General features: G+C 37.3%; 1 protein-coding gene across 1 annotated transcript in view; it reads left to right on the forward strand.

Annotated features, from left to right (window-relative positions):
• Positions 1-21,992, forward strand: part of GABRB1 (gamma-aminobutyric acid type A receptor subunit beta1) — a 396,298-nt gene that overhangs the window by 269,791 nt on the left and 104,515 nt on the right. Inside the window, exon 5 of the mRNA XM_047719215.1 lies at positions 17,302-17,384. Coding sequence (XP_047575171.1) covers positions 17,302-17,384 — 83 coding nt within the window. The remainder of the gene's footprint in view (positions 1-17,301; positions 17,385-21,992) is intronic.

Raw genomic sequence — 21,992 nt, forward strand, 5'->3', positions numbered from 1 at the left:
ATCATGCCAGCTCTTTCTGGCCTGCCAGGTCTCTGTGGATAAGTCTGCTGCCAATCTAATATTTTTACCATTGTACGTTACAGACTTCTTTTCCCGGGCTGCTTTCAGGATCTTTTCTTTGTCACTAAGACTTGTCAATTTTACTATTAGGTGACGGGGTGTAGACCTATTCTTATTGATTTTGAGGGGGGTTCTCTGAACCTCCTGGATTTTGATGCTTGTTCCCTTTGCCATATTGGGGAAATTCTCTCCAATAATTCTCTCCAATATACCTTCTGCTCCCCTCTCTGTTTCCTCTTCTTCTGGAATCCCAATTATTCTAATGTTGTTTCGTCTTATGGTGTCACTTATCTCTCGAATTCTCCCCTCGTGGTCCAGTAGCTGTTTGTCCCTCTTTTGCTCAGCTTCTTTATTCTCTGTCATTTGGTCTTCTATATCGCTAATTCTTTCTTCTGCCTCATTTATCCTAGCAGTGAGAGCCTCCATTTTTGATTGCACCTCATTAATAGCTTTTTTGATTTCAACTTGGTTAGATTTTAGTTCTTTTATTTCTCCAGAAAGGGCTTTTATATCTCCCGAGAGGGTTGCTTTAATATCTTCCATGCCTTTTTCAAGCCCGGTTAGGACCTTGAGAATCGTCATTCTGAACTCTATATCTGACATATTACCAATGTCTGTATTGATTAGGTCCCTAGCCTTTGGTATTGCCTCTTGTTCTTTTTTTTGTTGTGAATTTTTCCGCCTTGTCATTTTGTCCAGATAAGAGTTTATGAAGGAGCAAGTAAAATACTAATAGGGTGGCAACAACCCCAGGAAAATATGCTTTAGCCAAATCAGAAGAGATCCTGAATTGTGAGGGGGGAGAAAGGGGATAAAAAGGGGTTCAGAAAGAAAGAAAAAAAAAACTATTAAAAAAAAGAAAGTCGATAAAGAAAAAATATAAAAAGAGGAAAAAATATATATATATTAGATAAACTATTTAAAAAACGTTAAAAAAAAGAAAACGGTAAAAGTTAAAAAAAATTAGCAGAAGAAGAGAAAAAAAAGAAAAAAAAATTGAAAAAGAAAAAAAAATTAAATTAACTGTAAGGCTAAAAAATCATGGGGAGAAAGCCATGAGTTCCGTGCTTTGCTTTCTTCTCCTCTGGAATTCCGCCGTTCTCCTTGGTAGGTGAACTTGGTCCTGGCTGGGTTTCCCGTTGATCTTCTGGGGGAGGGGCCCGTTGTAGTGATTCTCAAGCGTCTTTGCCCCAGGCGGAGTTGCACCGCCCTTACCCAGGGCCTCGCTGAGTCATCCGCTCGGGTTCGCTTTCGGGAGCTTTTGTTCCCTGAGCGCTTTCCGTAGAGTCCGGAGGACGGGAATAAAGATGGCGGCCTCCCGGTCTCCGGCCCGGAGGAGCCGAGAGCCCGGGGCCCCACTCCTCAGTGCGCCCTCAGAGAACACGCCAAATGACTCCCGTCAGCCTGGCCTCCGGCCGCGCTCCGAGCTGACCGAGCCTGCGACCGGTTCAAGGCAACCCCGAGCTGAGAGTCACTCCTCGGCTCTGTCTCTGCAGCTGGCTTCCCCGTTCTAATACCGGTAAGCTCTGCGACACTGAGACACCCCCGATCCTTCTGCGACCCTGCGGGACCTGAGGCCGCGCTGACCCCGCCTGGGCTTCACCCCAGTTAAGCCTCTGGAGCGATGTCCCTCAGCGGAACAGACTTTTAAAAGTCCTGATTTTGCTCCGTTGCTCCGCCGCTCGCCGGGAGCCGGCCCCTCCCCCCGCGGTCTATCTTCCCGTCGCTTTGGATTCACTTCTCCGCCAGTCCTACCTTGCAGAAAGTGGTTGATTTTCTGTTTCTGGAATTGCTGTTCTTCTTCTCTTCAATCTCCCGTTGGATTTGTAGGTGTTTGCAATCTTTAGATAAGCTATTTAGCTGATCTCCCGCTACCCGAAGTAGTCACAGCCTGCTACTTCTCCGCCATCTTGACTCCTCCCCCTCTTTCTTCACTTTTTAAATTGAAAAATCAGCCAGATGACCCAAATTATTAATTATTAACTGCCGATGAAGCTAGCATTCTAATGATACTGGTGTAAATTTAGTGTTTTAATGATTAAAAACAGAAAACTCATACCATGTAAATTCTTGCTTTTCACATAGAAAAAGTCCATTCCCTGGCCTACTCACCAGTCACTAGAGAGAAATCTGACACAGACGAAACACTGAAGTCCCCTTCCATTCACCTATGTGGTAATAACAGTCCCCATTTTGCTTCTGGAAAGGAAACCAACTTTTTGTACCTTGAGACCTCATGTGTAAGTTCTCTCAGTAGCAAGGCAAGAGGGTGTCTGCGAACCTATATCTACATTTGGATTATTTAATGCAAATACTAGTGTTATGGCCACTCTTCCCTCACATGGCAAAAATCCTAACAAATGAAACAGACTCTGACACGGGGCTCAATTTAAGCATCCATCAAAGAAGCTTCACGGCCCTAAAAAATTATCCAACTGACAACAGCCTCTGGTTGTTTACTTAGCAAATGACCCCAAATGATTTTTTAATAAGAAATTGAGTTGGCATGGGGAAAATGATCTTTATTTTCAATCTGTATTCCAAGCAACATTGATAGCCTTTTAATAAAAACAGCACAGTGGTCTTTTTCTCTCTTCTCTAGAGAAGTAATGATTTCAGTGTTTCCTGAAGTTGCACATTAATTCCATTAATGTACACCTTTATTCTGTGCCAGACACTGAGCTGGACACCAGTAAATGAATCATTAAGAGGTGATTTCCCCTGTGGCATTTACCATCTATTCAAGCAGCCACGCAAGAAACAAGTAATCAAACAAACAGATGTATAATTGCAAATTGTGATGAGAAATATATGAGGAAATACATATGATATATATGATATATATGTGAGGAAATCTGTGTAAGTTGATAGGTCTCTTAACTGACGGGACTCATTTCAGAAGATTATAATCATCGTCCACTACTAATTGCAATTAGGTATAGAGGATGTGAAGGAAAGATATACTTTGTGTTCCTTTACTTTTTAACAGTAATTCTAGGGTAGGGACAGGAAGGCAGCTATACCTAATTAAAAACAACATTTAAAATAAGAGTGTAGGTGGGTTATTTGAAGATTTACCTATTCAGATATATGGACAAAGGAAGGGAGGGGGAGGGGAGGAAGGAAGACAGAGAAAGAAGAAAAGATGGAAGAAGGGTAAGAAAACTTTCAGAACTTGCTACAACTCATCTCATCTTACTGCTTCTCCTTCCCCTACCCCTCCCTGCTGAGACACTACTATGCCCAAATTGCTGTTTATGAATTCAATGTATACTTTTTTTTTATTTTACTTTACACATACGCACATGTGATTTCCTAAGGCATATAATTTGGTCTCATAAAATTTTATTTTTTTCAAGTTTTTGTGTAAATTCTAGTTAGTTAACATACAGTGTAGTATTAGCTTCAGGTGTACAATATAGTAATTCAGCACTTCTATACATCACCCAGTTCTCATCACAACAAGGGCGCTCCTTAATCCCCATCACCTATGTCACCCATCCCACCACCCACCTCCCCTCTGGAAACCATCAGTTTGTTCTCTATAGTTAAGAGTCCGTTTCTTGATTTCTCTCTCTCTCTCTCTCTTTACCCCTATGCTCATTTGTTTTGTTTCTTAATTTCCACATATGAATGAAATCATATTGTATTGGTCTTTCTCTGACTGACTTATTTCACTTAGCATAATAATTTCTAGGTTCGTTCACATCACTGCAAATGGTAGCATTTCATTCTTATGGCTGAGTCATATTCCATTGTATATGTAGCTTTTTATAGGCATCCTTTCTATTTTTTTTTCCTCACACAACATTATGTGAGATAGCCCCATGTTTATACATGTAGATCTAGTTCTTTCATTTGAACAGCTGTCAGGTAGTCCACAGCCTATACACTAGAGCTGTGTATCCCTTTTGCTTTGCTGGACAGTTGGGCTGTTTACCTGTTTTTGCTATTATAAGGAGTCCTTGATAAACACTTTATTTTCATCTCCTTGTGTATAAGTGAGCATGCATCTTAAAGGAGAATGGCTGGGCCATACATACATAATAAAATGAATAGAAAAGAAACCTTATTTTATTCTGTAGCTCCGTTTTGGGAATTTATGCTTATAAAAGCTCAGGGACAAAAGATAGTATTTTATTTCACTATTTTATTTATTATATTTTATTATTGCAGTATCTGGAATGCTTTTTCAATCACTTAGAAATATATAAAATCCTCTTCCTATTTTTGTCTTTCAGAATACATAATCACCTCTCAACTAGCTTAACTTTTTTTTCAAGTTTTTACTTAAATTCTTGTTAGTTAACAGTGTAATATTAGTTTCAGGAGAAGAATTTAGTGATTCAATATTTATATACAACACATCATCACAACAAGTACACTCCTTAATCTCATCACCTGTTTAACTTACCCCTCATCCACCTCCCCTTTGGTAACCATCACTGTGGTCTCTATAGTTAAGAGTCTATTTTTTGGTTTTCCTCCTCTTTTCTTCTCTCTCCCTATTTTCCTTTGACATTGTTAGATCTACAGAGTATTATATATTTTAAAAAGGAAAAGAATGATGGACCAAGCCCTGCTTTTCTACTGAGATAGGGAGCTGGAAACTTTGCATGATGTATACTCCTGTCTTAACTTATATTCCCTTTGGGTTTTACTTTGTTTTATATTTTTCTCAGCATAAAGCCATTGTCTTAAGACATTATAGTATATTAATGCTGTGTCACTGCTGAACTTTATTTTACTCCATTAGGAATGCTATTTCAAGAGTACTCTGATTACCTTTCAGTAAATGTGTGAGCTCTTTGTTTTGGGAGAAACCATCATATGGCAAAGCAACAGAGCAAATTTGCAAATAAGTCAAAAAATTATTAATTGTCAACTGATGAATGGATAAAGAAGAAGTGAGATATATATATGTGTGTATATATATATATTATGTCTGGTGTGTATATATATAGTGTATATAATCACACACACACACACACACACACACACACACACACAATGGAATATTACTCAGCCATCAAAAAGAATGAGATCTTGCCACATGCAGTGTGAATGGAGCTAGAGTGTATTATGTTAAGTAAATAAGTCAGTCAGAGAAAGACAAATGCCATATGATTTCAATCATGAAATTTAAGAAATGAAACAGATGAACATAGGGGAAGGGAGAGAAAAAGAGAGGAAAGCAAACCATAGAGACTCTTCACAATAGAGACAAACTGTGGGTTGCTGGAGGTGAGGAGGATGGGGAGATGTGCTAAACTGGTGATGGGTTTTAAGAGGAGGGCCCTTGTTATGATGAGCACTGGATGTTATATGTAAGTGAGGAATCACTAAATTCTACTCCAGAAGCCAATATTACCCTATATGTTAACTAACTAGAATTTACATAAAAACTGGAAACAAACAAAAAATCTATATTTTCACTTCACATATACCAAGAAAAAACTTAATAATTGTGAAAGATCCACAACTTTGCTTTACCTCCTAATTCTGTCTGACTCTTTGTTTAACTAATTTGCACTTATTGATTACCAAGTCATAGCCTTCCATTCGAGGTAAACATCTGACTTGACTTTGACTTCAATTTTTGAGTCCTCTCTCATTGTTTAAGCGTGAGTTATAATTTTAGTTCTTCACAGTCCATCACAGAAATTCCTGATGATCAATATAATGAGAATAAAAATTTTTTGATTTGGAAGAGGTAGCCATATTTTTTTCAGCCCCTTAACACAGATCTCAGCTAATCATTATTAGGAAATATTATACATAATAGAAATGTAAAGGATGGTCTTATACTCCACTGCTATATGAAAATAGTGATATATTTGGAAAAAATAGTCTGTCTTAAACTCAGCCAGATATCTAAGGTAAAAGATGACTAAAGTTGGCACAGGATGCTTGACAAGAGTTTATTTACTCTTGCCCTATTATTACGTTTTTTTTTTTTTTGCTCCCCTGCCCCAGGACTCTCTAATTTATGAACAGCTTTTCATATTCACAAAGTGGTTCATGAATCACCCTGGCCCGACAGAAATGAATAAAAATGAGCCCATTTACACAACATTTGGTATGTAGCTAATTACCTGAGAACAACTGCTTCGGATTGCACTGAGAAGGGTGTCATTAACATTCAGCAGTGAAAGTACAAAACAGAGGGAGAAAAGAAAGCAGAAACCTGGATTCAAAAAATGAAAAGTAAAAATATAAGAGTAGCCATGAGAATGCTATTTATTCAGCATGGATATTTTAAAGCATAACTAAAGAGTAACTAATGATGTCATCCAAGAGGAATGGCTCAATATCACAAGTTATCTGTATAACAAGATCTTGAATATCCATTCAAAGCATGTTTATGGAGACTATTGCTAACTTACGAAAATTTCTACCTTCAAGGTTAACCAAAAACCAGCAAAGTAAATTGTTCAATACAGTCTAATTTTACTTTGCTAAACAATATACGTAGAAGAAAGGAAATTAATGAGATTGCAGTAATAAGATTATGTGTCATTCGTATTCTCTTATCTGTAATTTTCTGTGTTCCCAGATGTTTTATTATGACCACGCATTAATCTTACAATGTGTTTGTATTGTATTCGGATCAGTAATCTTACATTTATTTATTTATTTAGAAGCACATAATAATAGCTAGGGTGAATTTTGTGACTACTATATACCAATCATTGAACTTATGTGTGCATATAATAGCACTCTTTTCTTTCTCTGTTCCACACTGCATCTACCTCCATAACACCTCTCTTCTTAGAGCTTCACCAACCCAGGCTAAGGCATCTTTTGTCCAAACTGCCAGCAATGAATTAAGTGTAGGATTGAACTCTATTCCTCCTGAGGGATTTTCATGCTTTCTTGGCATCTTAGAATCTTATCTTATGTTGATAAGATAAACATTTCTCTGATGTAAGATACTTGCATCTCTATAAAAATGGCAAAGATAACTTACCCAATTGAGAAGTAAGCATACCATATGTGGCTATTTTGTGAAAACAATAGACAGTGGTTTTATCTTCTATCTTCTGAGACCTGATGGTATTAAAAACAACTACCTCCCAAAATTATGACAGCATGAAAGTGAGTTGGATATTTTTCACCATTGTAGCCTTGATACTTACAGGATTGCCTGATTCCTGTTGCATCCTCTATCATTTGTATACTCATTATTGATTGGGTAAAGTATGTTCTGAACTACTGATGAGTCATTACTGATAATGAACATTGCATATATATATATATATATATATATATATGGTAAGGTCAACTCTTAATTTTTTAAAATGTATTTTACTGTCTATAGGAGAAATAACTCCTACACTGAACCAACAGCTCTCTGCTTAGATTTATCTGGCCTGAATATAGTAACTGGGAGAAAATAAACCTCAGATCTTGAGTCTAGCCTATCTGAATGTGAATCCCAACGTTACACTTACAATTATGTAAACTTAACCCCATTAGGTGTAAGTTTCTTTATCTTTGAAAATAGCATTAAAAATGACATCAACGTAATAATGCAGTTGTAAATAATAAATTAAATAATGCATATGTGGCTGTCAGAGTAATGGCCCTCCAAAGAAGTCCATGTCCTCATTTTTAGGACCAGTGAAAATGATCCCTTACCAGTCAACAGGACTTAACAGGTGTGATTAATTTAAGAGTTTGAGATTATCTGGATTATCTGGATGTATATAGTGTAATCAATCACAAGGGTTCTTATAAAAGGAAGGCAGGGGAGTCAGAGAGTGAGGGGATGTGAAGAGTGACAGATTGGAATGATGGTCTTTGAACATGGAGGAAGGGGCCATGAGCCAAGGAAAGCAAGCAGCCTCTAGAAGCCAAAAAAGGCAAGAAAATAAATTCTCCCTAGAGAATCTAGAAGGAACACAGCCCTGTTAAAACCTTGATTTTAGGGGCACTTGGGTGGCTCAGTGGGTTGAGCCTCTGCCTTCGGCTCAGGTCATGATCTCAGGGTCCTGGGATCAAGCCCCGCATCAGGCTCTCAGATCAGCAGGGTGCCTGCTTCCCTCTCTCTCTCTGCCTGCCTCTCTGTGTACTTGTGATCTCTGTCTGTCAAATAAATAAATAAAATCTTTTAAAAAACCCTTGATTTTAGGATTTCTCCCCTCCATAAATGTAAGAGAATAAATATGTGTTTTTTAAGCCACTAAATTTTTGGTAACTTTTTACAACAGCAATAGGAAACTAATATAATCTGCATGATGCTTAGCATAGTGTCCATCATATAAGATTCCTGCACAGTATTAGCTAATATCAATCTGTCCCTTAAGATCTAGGTAAGAGTAGCTTAAATCCACAATCCATTATTTGTGGGAGTCCAGTGCCTTTCCAGGATTGCTGAGGTTTCCCAAAGGGCTTGCATGATTTTACCATCTACAACTTAGAATCTTGGCTTTCACTGAATTGGTTTGATTTATAGAGTACTGTTCCATGAATGTTGTCAAGATACGGAATCCAGCCCTTTCCAAGAATAAAAATAAAACATTTACAGAAGGCTTTACCCTGCATGTGTGTATGTGTGTGTCTTGGTATTAACTTAGGTGTAGAGAAAACTGATTATCATAGTAATGCAAAATTTTTAATTAAATATTAAATATAACTTTTTAAAAATTTTGCTACTTCATCATTTTCTTTCCCCACACTTAAGTTACTCTTAAATCTCACATAGTAGTTTATCTCCTTTCATTTTCTTTTTTTTTTTTTTTTAGATTTTATTTACTTATTTTACAGAGAGACAGCTAGAGAGGAAACACAAGCAGGGGGATTGGGAGAGGGAGAAGCAGGCTTCCCGCTGGGCAGGTAGCATGATACAGGGCTCTATCCCAGGAACTTGGGATCATGACCTTAGCCAAACGCAGACGCTTAACAACTGAGCCCCTCTCCTTTCATTTTCTTATCTTTCATGTCTCACAGCCTCAGGGTCTCACCTTCAAATACCAAGGCATTTTCATAGTAGCCTACCTAAAATAAAATTTGGTGCCAGATATGAAAATAATACATTTTCTTTTCACCATTCAGTAAGTGTTAGCTAAGGAAGATCTGTGTACTCACTGGTTATGACTCAGGCTAACCCACCCATCTTCCCTCATCAGTTTCTCTGGGTGTTATGCCTGACATGGATTAAGGATGCAGCTCAGAGACCAAAAAGGCCATTTTTCAAACCACCATTCCTAAGTGATACTGATATCTACCTTATCACTGCTACTTACCATCAATCTCACCAATCGTAGAGGGTGTAATTTTGATTCAGCACTTTCAGGTTCTTTTTCCTCTCTCCTTCCTCATAATTTTTCATATAGATTCTATTAAATAGTATAATTTTGCTCTACAGGGAGCTTGCCACTATAGAGTTGAAGATTATAGGAAATTCTCAGTAACATGACCTAATTTGTTCATTAACTTGAGTTTACATTCTTACTTGCAAAAGTGCCCTCTCCATATGTATATTTATGTACTTGTGGGTGTGGGGAAAACTGGGTTTTAATCTGTAGGCCAAGACTTCCTGGATTATATTTTTTCAGCAATGAGAGTCATACTACCCTTAGACATCAAATATACATGATTTGCAATTACAGTGACCTTAAGGTCAGTGGTCACGCAACATACACCTTAATAAATGAATACTACAGCAAGATAATTCCCATTCAGTCCAAAGTCTCATGGGACCATAGTTTCTAACTAACGGCCTATTATAGTGTTCTGACCTAACCTTCAAAATGTCAATAAATTGGATTATAATGTAAGCCATTTGAAAGGTCTTTGAAAGAAGAAAGATGAATGTTATGCTTTCATGAATCTGTGTTTCTGGGAAGTCTGTGTTCAGAAAAACAGTCAGTTAATGCTTTTACCTTTAGCTGGTTCTACTCTATTGTACTTTCACTTGCTATCAACCAATAATAATGTTTTCACACACTCAGAATGAATGACTTAGGTTTGAAAGTTAAAAACAAAATTCAAAAATCACTTCAGTCTTGAAGCTCTCAACCCATTCAGTTTTGTGATTTTTGGCACGTTAGGTTTCATAGAAAATTTAGGATTTCAGGCTGCTTCAGCCACACTGTGAGTACATTCCCATATGGATGTTTTAATCAATTGTGGAGGTGACTAACCATTACTGAGCAACCACATTTGGCAAAGTGAACAAATGGAGCAGTCATTCTTAGAGGTATTCATTGTTGCTTCTCACTCAGAAGACAGAAGAGCTGCTACCCAGAGACATCTCTCTTTTTACTGATGATCCTAGGAATTCTTGCTCAGTAATTTTTTTCTCACAAAGAGCTCAGGACACTACTCACTTAGCCATAAGTATTTCAAAATCTAGAAATGCCAAACCCTTAAATTAGCAGAGACCAATACTCAGTTGCATGCATTTCTATAGCCCATAACATAAACTTATGAATTCCTATGTGTGTAGGGGTCCCTGCCTGACCTTCAATGATTCCTTCTTTCCTGAGATAAGAGATTCTTTGTGAGTTCCTGGTGACAACATTTGTATAAGCGCAACTTTCTTTCCAGCTCTTACTAAACAATTTTGGAAGAGTTGACACCTAATCCAAGTTGAACCAATGAAATCCTCTGGAGAATTTGAAATTTGGAACAGATAGATCCCAAGAAGGAAGTTATTTCACTAAAGTCAAGTTCTTAAGAGAAAGTCAGACACTTTTCACAGCTCAAGTTCCTAGAACTGTTGTGATTCTTTCCCTTTTTGAGTTGTGATTACTTAACTTTCCTTGGTTTCAAAATGAAACTTAAAGAAGTTGCTGTGGCTGATATCGAAGAGGTTACTGCCTATGTTCTCCCCTAGGATTCTGATGGATTCCTGCTTCACGTTGAGGTCTTTTATCCATTTCAAGTTTATCTTTGTGTACGGTATAAGAGAATAGTCGAGTTTCATTCTTCTACATATAGCTGTCCAATTTTCCCAGCACCATTTATTAAAGAGACTGTCTTTTTTCCACTGTATATTTTTTCCTACTTTGTCGAAGATTATTTGACCATAGAGTTGAGGGTCCATATCTGAGCTCTCTATTCTGTTCCACTGGTCTATGTGTCTGTTTTTATGTCAGTACCATGCTGTCTTGGTGAGCACAGCTTTGTAGTAAAGCTTGAAATCAGGTAACGTGATGCCCCCAGTTTTGTTTTTCTTTTTCAACATTTCCTTAGCATTCGGGGTCTCTTCGGATTCCATACAAATTTTAGGATTATTTGTTCCAGCTCTTTGAAAAATACTGGTGGAATTTTGATCGGAATGGCATTAAAAGTGTAGATTGCTCTAGGCAGTATAGACATTTTAACAATACTTATTCTTCCAATCCAAGAGCATGGAATGGTCTTCCATCTTTTTGTGTCTTCTTCAGTTTCTTTCATGAGTATTCTGTAGTTCCTCGAGTAAAGAACTTGAGGCAGAAGGAAACTGGTCCAGGTGATACTAGTTGAAAAATCATCAGATCGTGAGCAAGCCTCTGGTGTGATGAAAACTATACAACAAGGTGATTATCAATTAGATATTAAATCCATTGATTGCTAAATGGATTGATCATAACAAACAGCAACAGTACATTCAGTTATGCTTTACAAAAGGTTTTTTTTTAATCACTCACAACTCTAGTACACATACCCATGAAACATTTGTTGTTCATTTATATACAATGCTTTGTTGGTTTTTCAAATCGCTTTGTAAAAATTCCAGAGCTTCACAACTTGTGAATCAGTGGTTCAACAAAAGATTTCAATGCATGTCCTTATTCTGATATGATGTGGTTCACTCACTTGAGGACACATGTCTGGAAATGAGGTCAATTAAATGTGATAGACTGACCAACAGGACTCAAATGATGCTCTCAAGTATTCGTAAAGATCTCTCATAGTTCCATAAATATTTTATTTTAATTTGATTTTTAAAAATATTGTAATTTTAAACTATAATAAGAAGCATGCACACTGTAATGCATCTTATGCTACATTTTAATGCATTCAAGACTCGTCATAGTATTAACTTTTGCTACCAGATTAACTTATGCAGAGCATAAAGCAACAAGTAAAGCTTCCCTTTAATCCATAATTAAACACCTACTAGAGTCCAACCATCTAGAGATGTATCTGAACCTTCACAAAGGAGTGATTGAGTATAGAGGAGGTTCCTATTTCACCTGGGGGTTCCCCCCTACCAATTCAAGGAAGCCCGTGGCCAGTCAAGGAAGATTTTAGAAGCAAATGTTTCCTTCTTTATGAGGATAGTTTGATACTATATGAATAAAACTCAACACAAAAATAACTGGTGCTGGGAGAGATTTAAGAACATAATTCTCATTATACTCCCTGCGTTCAAATTTCTGTGCCCATTAAAATAGAGGTCAACATGACGTGGATGGAACTAGAGGGTATTATGCTTAGTGAAATAAGTCAATTGGAGAAAGACAACTATCATATGATCTCCCTGATATGAAGAAGTGGAGATGCAATGTGGGGGGGGTTCGGGGTAGGAAAAGAAAAAATTAAAGAAGGTGGGATTGTGCACTGCTGGGTATTTACCCTAAAGATACAAACGTAGTGATCCGAAGGGGCACGTGCACCCGAATGTTTATAGCAGCAATGTCTACAATAGCCAAACTATGGAAAGAACCTAGATGTCCATCTACAGACGAATGGATAAAGAAGATGTGGTATATATACACAATGGAATACTATGCAGCCATCAAAAGAAATGAAATCTTGCCATTTGCGACGACGTGGATGGAACTAGAGGGTATCATGCTTAGGGAAATAAGTCAATCGGAGAAAGACAACTATCATATGATCTCCCTGATATGAGGGAGAGGAGATGCAACATGGGGGGTTGAGGGGGTAGGAGAAGAATAAATGAAACAAGATGGGATTGGGAGGGAGACAAACCCTCCCAGAGGGTTTTAAGAGTCCCAGTGACTCTTAATCTCACAAAACAAACTGAGGGTTGATGGGGGGAGGGGGTTGGGAGAGGGGGGTGGGGTTATGGATATTGGGGAGGGTATGTGCTATGGTGAGTGCTGTGAAGTGTGTAAACCTGGCGATTCGCAGACCTGTACCCCTGGGGATAAAAATATATGTTTATAAAGCTGTGTAAAAAAAAAAAAAAAAAAAAAAGAAAGGATGAATCCCCAAGTTTTGTAGCAACATGGACGGGACTGGAAGAGATTATGCTGAGTGAAATAAGTCAAGCAGAGAGAGTCAATTATCATATGGTTTCACTTATTTGTGGAGCATAACAAATAGCATGGAGGACAAGGGGAGATGGAGAGGAGAAGGGAGTTGAGGGAAATTGGAAGGGGAGGTGAACCATGAGAGACTATGGACTCTGAAAAACGATCTGAGAATTTTGAAGGGGTGGGGGGGTGGGAGGTTGGGGGCACCAGGTGGTGGGTATTGTAGAGGGCACGGATTGCATGGAGCACTGGGTGTGGTGCAAAAATAATGAATACTGTTATGCTGAAAAAAATTTAAAAATTTAAAAAAAAAAAAAAAGGACTACTTAGGTCACTCTATGCACAATAGACCCTTAATTAATGTTTCTGAATTTCTAGAGTTAAAAATGAGGAAATTTGCCTAGGGAGAGAGCTGCAGGCATTAAGGCCTTGGGAACTAATTCCTGCCATGAGAACTCAGAAGGGGCAGTGGTTTTGTCCATTCTAATGAGACGGCAAATAAAAGTGACAAGAAGATTGTGGTATTCGGCCAATCATTTACCATTTTCTTGTAGTCCTGTTTAATGTTAGTTACTTGGATTAAAATGGATATTTACTATCTTGGCAAAAAAAAAAAAATATATATATATATGTTTATAAAGCTGTAAAAAAAAAAGAAAAAAGAAAGAATGAATACCCAAGTTTTGTAGCAACATGGACGGGACTGGAAGAGATTATGCTAAGTGAAATAAGTCAAGCAGAGAGAGTCAATTATCATATGGTTTCACTTATTTGTGGAGCATAACAAATAGCATGGAGGACAAGGGGAGATGGAGAGGAGAAGGGAGTTGAGGGAAATTGGAAGGGGAGGTGAACCATGAGAGACTATGGACTCTGAAAAACGATCTGAGAATTTTGAAGGGGTGGGGGGTGGGAGGTTGGGGGCACCAGGTGGTGGGTATTGTAGAGGGCACGGATTGCATGGAGCACTGGGTGTGGTGCAAAAATAATGAATACTGTTATGCTGAAAAAATAAAAAATTTAAAAAAAAAATAATAATGAATACTGTTATGCTGAAAAAAATAAAAAAAAAATTAAAAAGAAGGTGGGATTGGCAGGGAGACAAACCATAAAAGACTCAATCTCAAAAAACAGACTGAGGGTTGCTGGGGGGAGAGGGGACGGGAGAGGATGGTGAAGATATGGACATTGGGGAGGATATGTGCTATGATGAGTGCTATGAAATGTGTAAACCTGGCGATTCACAGACCTGCACCCCTGGGGATAAAAATACATTATATGTTTATTAAAAAAATAAATAAATTTAATTAAAAAATAGAGGTTAACATTTGAATTTATAAGATAATTTTATATTTACAAAACATGGTTTCATTTCATTTGTATTTTATATATTGAGGTTCTCTGGAAGACTTCCTTTTATTAAAATTGTCCTCAGAGGAAAAATATTTGAAAACCACCATGGTAGCAGGGTTACTCAACCTTGGCACTATTGACACTTTGGAATAGGTAATTCATTATTGTTGGGTGCTATCCTGGGCACTGTATGTTTTAGCAGCAGCTCTGGCCTCTACTCACTGGATGCCAGTAGCAAGCCTCTGTCCCCAGTCTGGTGGTCAAATATATGTCTCCAGATATTGCAAAATGTCCCTGCAGGAGAAAATAATCCCTGGTTGAGAATTACTGACTAAGTCATGGGATCATAGGGCTGGCCACACTATTAATTTCTAGGGAATGATCATATCCTCCTGAATTTTTAATTCATAAGCAGCTATTAAACAAGGAATATAGTGAAGTAGATAGATGATTTTTAAAGCATTTTAAATATTCATTGTGTTATCTTATTGAGGGTGTTTGAGATACTATGCAAGCCATAAAAATAATGTTGTGGAATTGTATTTTCTGGCAACAAAAGATATTCATAATATATCATTAAGTGAAAAAATTAATTCACGTGATAATGGGAGTGAGGAGGAATAAGGCATTTAGTAAAATACTTTTATGGGCTAAATTCTGGAATAAAACTAGTCTTCATATTTTTTATAAAATACTTTAAAGAAATTTTTAATTGAATTTTAAAATTCCTTTTGCTCTTATATAATGCTCCGATAAATCTGATTAAATTGAACAACATCCTGTCTAAGACAGGCTTCAAAGGAAACATGCAAATGTTCACCTTGGTAAACTTTCATTTTTTAAAAAAGATTTATTCATTTATTTGAGAGAGAGTACAAGTTGGGGGAAGGGCCGAAGGAGAGGGAGAAACAGAACCTACATCAGGCCTCCCACTGAGCTTGGAGCCCCACACAGGGTGATCTCAGGATCCTGAGTTCATGACATGAGCTGAAATCAAGAGTCGGCTGCTCAACGGAATGAGCCACCCAGGCACCCCTAAACGTTCTTTCTTTTGGTAAGGAAAGCCAAAGAGAAATTGGAAACAGCTAGTGTATTTCTTAATAATGTTTTTAAGGAGGTATCACTTGGGTTAGCACAAACGACCAAAATAATAACTTGTCTTAGCAGCCACAAAAATCATAGGTTTGAGAAATACTTTGTTGAACAAATATACTGTTGTTGGGGGAGTGTAAATTGGCACAACCTCTGTGAAGGGTGATGTAGCATAATTTTAAGTGTACATACCATTTTTTCTAAAAATTCCCTTCCTAGGAACAGCCAACAGATATAATCAGAGATAGTAGAATATATCAATATATTCAGAGCATCTTCATCTATAAAAGTAAAAAAATAGGAAATGACATAAATGCCCACTAAAGTGTGATTGGAAAAAATAAACTATTATCATTATTATTATTATTATTATTCCATACAGCTGAACCTGCTGTAGTAAATTTTTTTAAGACAGCTTATTATTTGCTGACATAGAACCAAATCCAAGATGCATTGCTAATGAAAACAAGCAAGGTTCAGAACAGGGAACACGGTAGTTTGCTATCTAAGACATTTCCCCTTAAGAAGACATATGTGTCTTCTTTTGCACACAGAATATTTATGGAAAATGTCCAATGTTGTAGTTCTTGGGGATTAAGGTAGAAAGGAAACACAACTAAATTTGAATCTCTTGAAATCTTTAAATTATGATTACACATTACTTTTGGAGAAGGATCATGTAATATTTTTTTAAGAAAAGTACTTTGTCAATTCCAAAGTGATACTAAATATTTGCAAGCATGGACTAACCACAGGAATTTAAGTTACTCTCAGACTCCACATTCTAAGAAACTTGTACAGGCAAGAGAAAATGGACAGGTAACGGAAACCCAGTAGGATATCTAGAGTCAAGGTCCTGGGATTTGCATAAACAAATAAGCTGAGTGGAGAGCAGAAGCTGGTAAATATGGTATGAACACCAATCCTAGGATAGTGTTTCCTTACTGGTTATATGTTACCTTCTGAGTATAGGTAGATGAGAGTCTCAGAGATGAATCCAACAAATCTCTCTAAAAGTGGGGAATGTGAGGCCCCAAATGTCATGGAGGGTGGGTTTTACTATTCATGTCATTTTTGTTGTTTTATTACTAGGTTATAGCAGGAGAGGGAGATAGGTTTTGATGCATAGTGTTGATCTCCTCCTCCACATAAGGTCAGACTTGCTGTAGATATTGTCACAGACATTGCTAGATGCTAGTAAGTGTAAGAAGGAACATGGAATAATAACAGCTAACATGTAACAGTAACAGTAACATGACCATCATTTGTGGAGCACTGACTAAGTATGGGGTACCGGGCTAGCAGCTTTGAACACATTATCTCTTTTACTCCTCACAGCCATCCTTTGCGGTAGGTGTTTTGATTGATGAGGGGACCTAGGCTTATGGAGATCAATAAGCTTGAACCAGCTCACACCTAGTGGGCAGCAAAAAAAGACTTGAACTTAATCTGCTCACCTTCACAAATTTTCATCACAAGATTTTGATGTCAGCTGGTGCACATGATTTGGAGCTGGGAAGCCTGGAAATGAAAGTCATCATCCTTATGAAGCTATCTTTTCTTTCTTTCATCCTGACAGGATCACAACCACAGCTGCATGTATGATGGACCTACGAAGATATCCTCTGGATGAACAGAACTGCACTCTGGAGATTGAAAGTTGTGAGTTCCTTGGACAGGGGAATGAGAAAGAGGGATGCTTGCTTGACCCAATTAAATTCAACCTTGCACTGAATAGTTGGTACTGGGATACTTTTAGCTACACTCCCCTGCCAACTTTTCAAAAGATTCACAGTCTAATGACGTCTTCTCTCACATTGGTGGCTCAAGGGTCATTTCAATGCAGTTGTATTTTTGAACCATTAGAGAAAGTCTACTTATTTTAGCTGGACAATTTATGAACTCATGCTTTTCTCCTTAGAGTGGAGTTTCCCCCAAGGACTTCTAATATCCAAGCTGCATTAATAAGAGAGGAAAAACATTTTAATATGAAAAGACCTTGTGAGATTGTTTTGGTTCTATAGTCTGTGCATCTGAATGACCGTAAATTGTTATCCTTTAGAAAAACACTATGTTAGAGTCTTGGGCACATTTGTCTTTCTTCACAGGAAGAACAGGATGATAAATGGTATTCATGAGGCTTGTGCTTTGGGCCAAAGAGTTGATGTTTTTTGAGTCTAGTGACTGATTTTTGTTTGTCTTCTTGGGTTGTTTTTCATTGACTGCTTTCTTAACAATTAGAATATTTTAGTCACTAATATTTATTCTTATTGACTTTCACTGTTTCTCTGCCATCAACATACAAGCAGTTGAGCCCATTTATTGTGATTATCAGGCCTTAGGCAATTTCCTGGTTTTGGGGGGTCACAAAAGGGTGACAGTAGGTAATTCAGAGCATTATAACATGGCTTAATGTAATGTGAGAATAGATAATTTATTTAGTAATCCAAAACAGTTCTAGATCTAAATAGCAAAATGGCAAAGGAAAATTCCAGGTGACCCTATAGTATTATTAAAGAATAAATGTATTCACCAGTGTCTGATTATTAAACAATTACATTAATTTTCTAGTTGTATTATATATAGGCTTAGAAATAAATAAAGATGTTTATGTAGAAAGAGCTGTATATTTAAACATACACATTGATCTACTCCCACTAAACCTGGAGTGAACAAGATCATTTATGAGCTATTTTTTAATTAATATTCTAATTTTAAAATACATGGTATCAGTAAGTTGGTTGAAAGATGCTAATAAAAGAAAGTATTGCTGGTGACTTTTGGCTTAAATGTTGATGACAACCAAATTCCAACCACAGAAATGGAATACAAACCCAACTATTTATTAATGGTTAGTGATGTATAATAAAATTAGGCTGAATTTAAACTGTTAGAACTTATATAGAAAGAGAAGGATGAATTCATTACTCATTCATACAGGTTAGCTTTTACACTTGACCCCTCTTCCATTGGTTGTGCTAATTGTTACCTTTGCTTCTGTGCTGGTCAGCATTAGGATTTGACAACCTCTTGAAATTCCAAGATTTTCTGGTTTACACCATTCATTTAGAGATGTAATCAATTTTTTTAAGAAGTAATCAATTTTAACTTGAATTGTTTCTGTATTGTAGATTGCAAGTCCTAAAATTAGCAGCATTTTCTTACAAAATATACATTTTATTTTATAAAGCATATCAAGTTTTCCTGTTATCATAGTTTTATATTTTTTCTTTAAGCAGGGGATTTTCTTTGTTCAGATTTCAAAAACAGTGGACTTTTAGGTCCATTTATCATATTGTATAATGACCAAAAAAACCCTGTAAATGAAGCAGAAATTAAACATAACTTTTGTGGGGCAGAGATGGGGGAAGCCCAAGCAACCTGATAGTCCAAAATTATCATAAAAACGATGTAAGGCAAAAGGGAATGACCTGAGCTTATCATAATCATTGAGAGAATTCAGTTAGATGCAGTCAGTTGTCCGGATAGATCGATGTGGCATAGTAACTAGGACCCTAAAATCAGCTAATATGTAGGAATGCAGGCAGATGGTGACCGTCATCAAAGTAATCCAATAGCAGTTCACAGATATCTTGTCCCTAAAGATATTTACCTAAAATAGAGCAAAAACTCAGGCCTGGAGAACTGATGCAATATAGAGTCTATGATGGCAGGAACCTGGGAGAAGGGTAAAAAACAGAACTGTCTTCTACTTGCCAAACAAAAGCTAGATATTAGTATAACACCTCTGTAACATACGTATTCACAACAACATTTGAAAGAGTATGTATCTGAGCCTCAGAGAATTAAATAACTTGCCCAGGACCACAGGGCAAGGATATTGATAAAGTGGAGATTCAAACCCAGATGATATACTTTCCATCACAGAACCTTGCAATCAATAAGAGAGCATGGCAGCAGAACATAAATGATTAGAAGTGTAACACCAATTGGAACCACTCTCTCAGCAAGGTTTAGGATGCTGAATCAACCAAAGACTGGTCTATATTTCCTAAAATTATCCCTGATAAAGGTTAGACTAGATCTCAGAAGCTGAAGCAGAATTTTGCCTTTAGATCAAAGGTCAGATGATTGCAGTTGTGGAGAGAGGGTAGTCTGTGGATGCAGGAAACCAAGTAGTCCTTGATTCCATTGATGTTATCCTAAAAAAAAAAATTCAAAGGCCTCAAAGGACAAGCATTGCTTAGCTTAATATTTTACTTAAAATGTATCCCTTTTTAATTAACCACTTTAAAGATATTTTAAAGCTTAAGAGTAATAACTTCAAGTAAGTAAGTAACATATGGCAATAACACAGAGTTTGAATGAGCTTTGCTTGGTTTTGCCTGTGTACATAATTGATATGTTGCTGAGCACCAATAAAACTGAATCTGTCAGTCATCTATTTTTTTAACTCTTCATGAAGAGAACTGTGTTGCATTATTTGCTGGAATAGCTGTCCCTGAACTGACAGTTTACAAAGACTATAACTGAGCTTTAAAGTAATTACAAATGAGAAGCTCTAGTATTAGTCGGGAGATAAGAATGATAAAGCAGACGTCTGCCAACGTAAGATTGCAGCAATCACACTTTTGTGACCTACAGAGTGGAAACTTTTCCTACCTTACAAAATTTACTGGCTTATGTTATTTCCCTATCCTTGGGATGGTAATGGAAGCATCCCAAGGATAGGGAAATGTTTTTCTTAGTTATGTCCTTCAAGACAAATTAAAGAGGTTTTGCTTTACTTTAATGTCATCTAGTCAAGTAAAATTGGAAAGGCCATAAAGGCTTGTAAAATTGAAAATTTACTTGAACTTGGAGCCCATTAATGGTTTCTTGGCCCTGGGATGCTATAAAATGAGTTAATGGCACATAGAAAATGCAATCAAGGAATTTAGTATTAAGAGGATTTAGAATTTGAAATCAATAAAGCTATCATGTGAAAGCTTGATAGCCACAAGCTTCCTGGAGGTATAGAAAGGACTTGCAGTAATAGTTGTGAAGGATACAAGTGCCTTTTCCCATTCCCTGCAGTAATAAATGAGGAAAATCTCAGGAGATAGTGTTACCTCTCATTATAACCCAAAAACGTAGAAGCCATTTCAGGCCTGAAATCTCCTAGTGGTCTCATCTGTCTTCCAGACTTCCTTGTATCTTCACTATGCTGAGTTAGCCCCCTGTATTTCAAAGGGAAGAGGTACTTCTATTCCCTGTATAGACTAACCTGACCCCTGTGTTCAGGATTCCAACCCTGCCTCCTCTAGGAATTGATATTCTCAAGTTCACACACACTACTACCCTTGCTCTCCCAGACCTTTAGCCTCACCCTGTCTACTATCTCTCTTTACAGCCTGAAAACTAGCTGAAAACTCTTCTCATCATAAACACCTCTGCCCTATGCCCACATCTCTCTTTAAGCTTTTTCTAATCTCTCTACTTTCTTTATCTTCAAACTGCTTTCAAGATTGGTTTGTGTCTTGTCTGCTATCTAACTTCTTCTTAACCCACTGTAATCTGGAACCTGCCTATCCATCTCCCACCTCCACTGAGAGCGTTCTCAGTAGGGTCACAAAGGGCCTCTCTTTATGTACCATCTTTATTCTAATAATCTCCAAATGTATAACTCTAGCTCTGATATCTTCCAAGCCCCAAACTGATACATAACACTCTTTTTAGCATATCTATCTTGATATTTCAAAGAGATTTTAAATTTAATTTGCTCAAAACTTACTTTCAATTTTTCTCTCCCAAATGAGTTTCCTTTCTAGTCTCTTAATCACACTATCCAAACTGCATCCTGGGATTAGTGTCTAACATTTCCCTCACACTCCTCCCATCCAATCTATCATCAAGTACTATCCATTCTACTTGCAAGATATGTATCAAACCCTTCCACCACTCTTCCAGCCTTACTGCCACTGAACCACCATTACGTCTTACCTGAATCATTGTGGCCCTCTTTTTATTGGTCTTTTGCTTTCACTCCTGACTCTCTCCAACCATTCTTTACCCAGCAGCCGGAGTGATCTTTGCAAGATGTAAATTGAATCATATTACTTCTATGCTTTAAAAATCTTCAAAGATTTCCCATTGCACCAAGAAAACTCTCCATACTTCTTAAAATAACCTTCAAGCTTCTGTGTGCCCTGTCCTCCTTTGATATCTCCACTCTCATCTATAGCCATCTTTCCCTTACTACACTAAACTCCCAACACCACAGATTTTTTTTTCTTGCAGATTAAGCTTTCTTCTGTCTCATTATTTTCA

The sequence above is a fragment of the Lutra lutra genome, chromosome 2 (assembly GCF_902655055.1).
Source record: "Lutra lutra chromosome 2, mLutLut1.2, whole genome shotgun sequence".
Classification (NCBI taxonomy): Eukaryota; Metazoa; Chordata; class Mammalia; order Carnivora; family Mustelidae; genus Lutra; species Lutra lutra.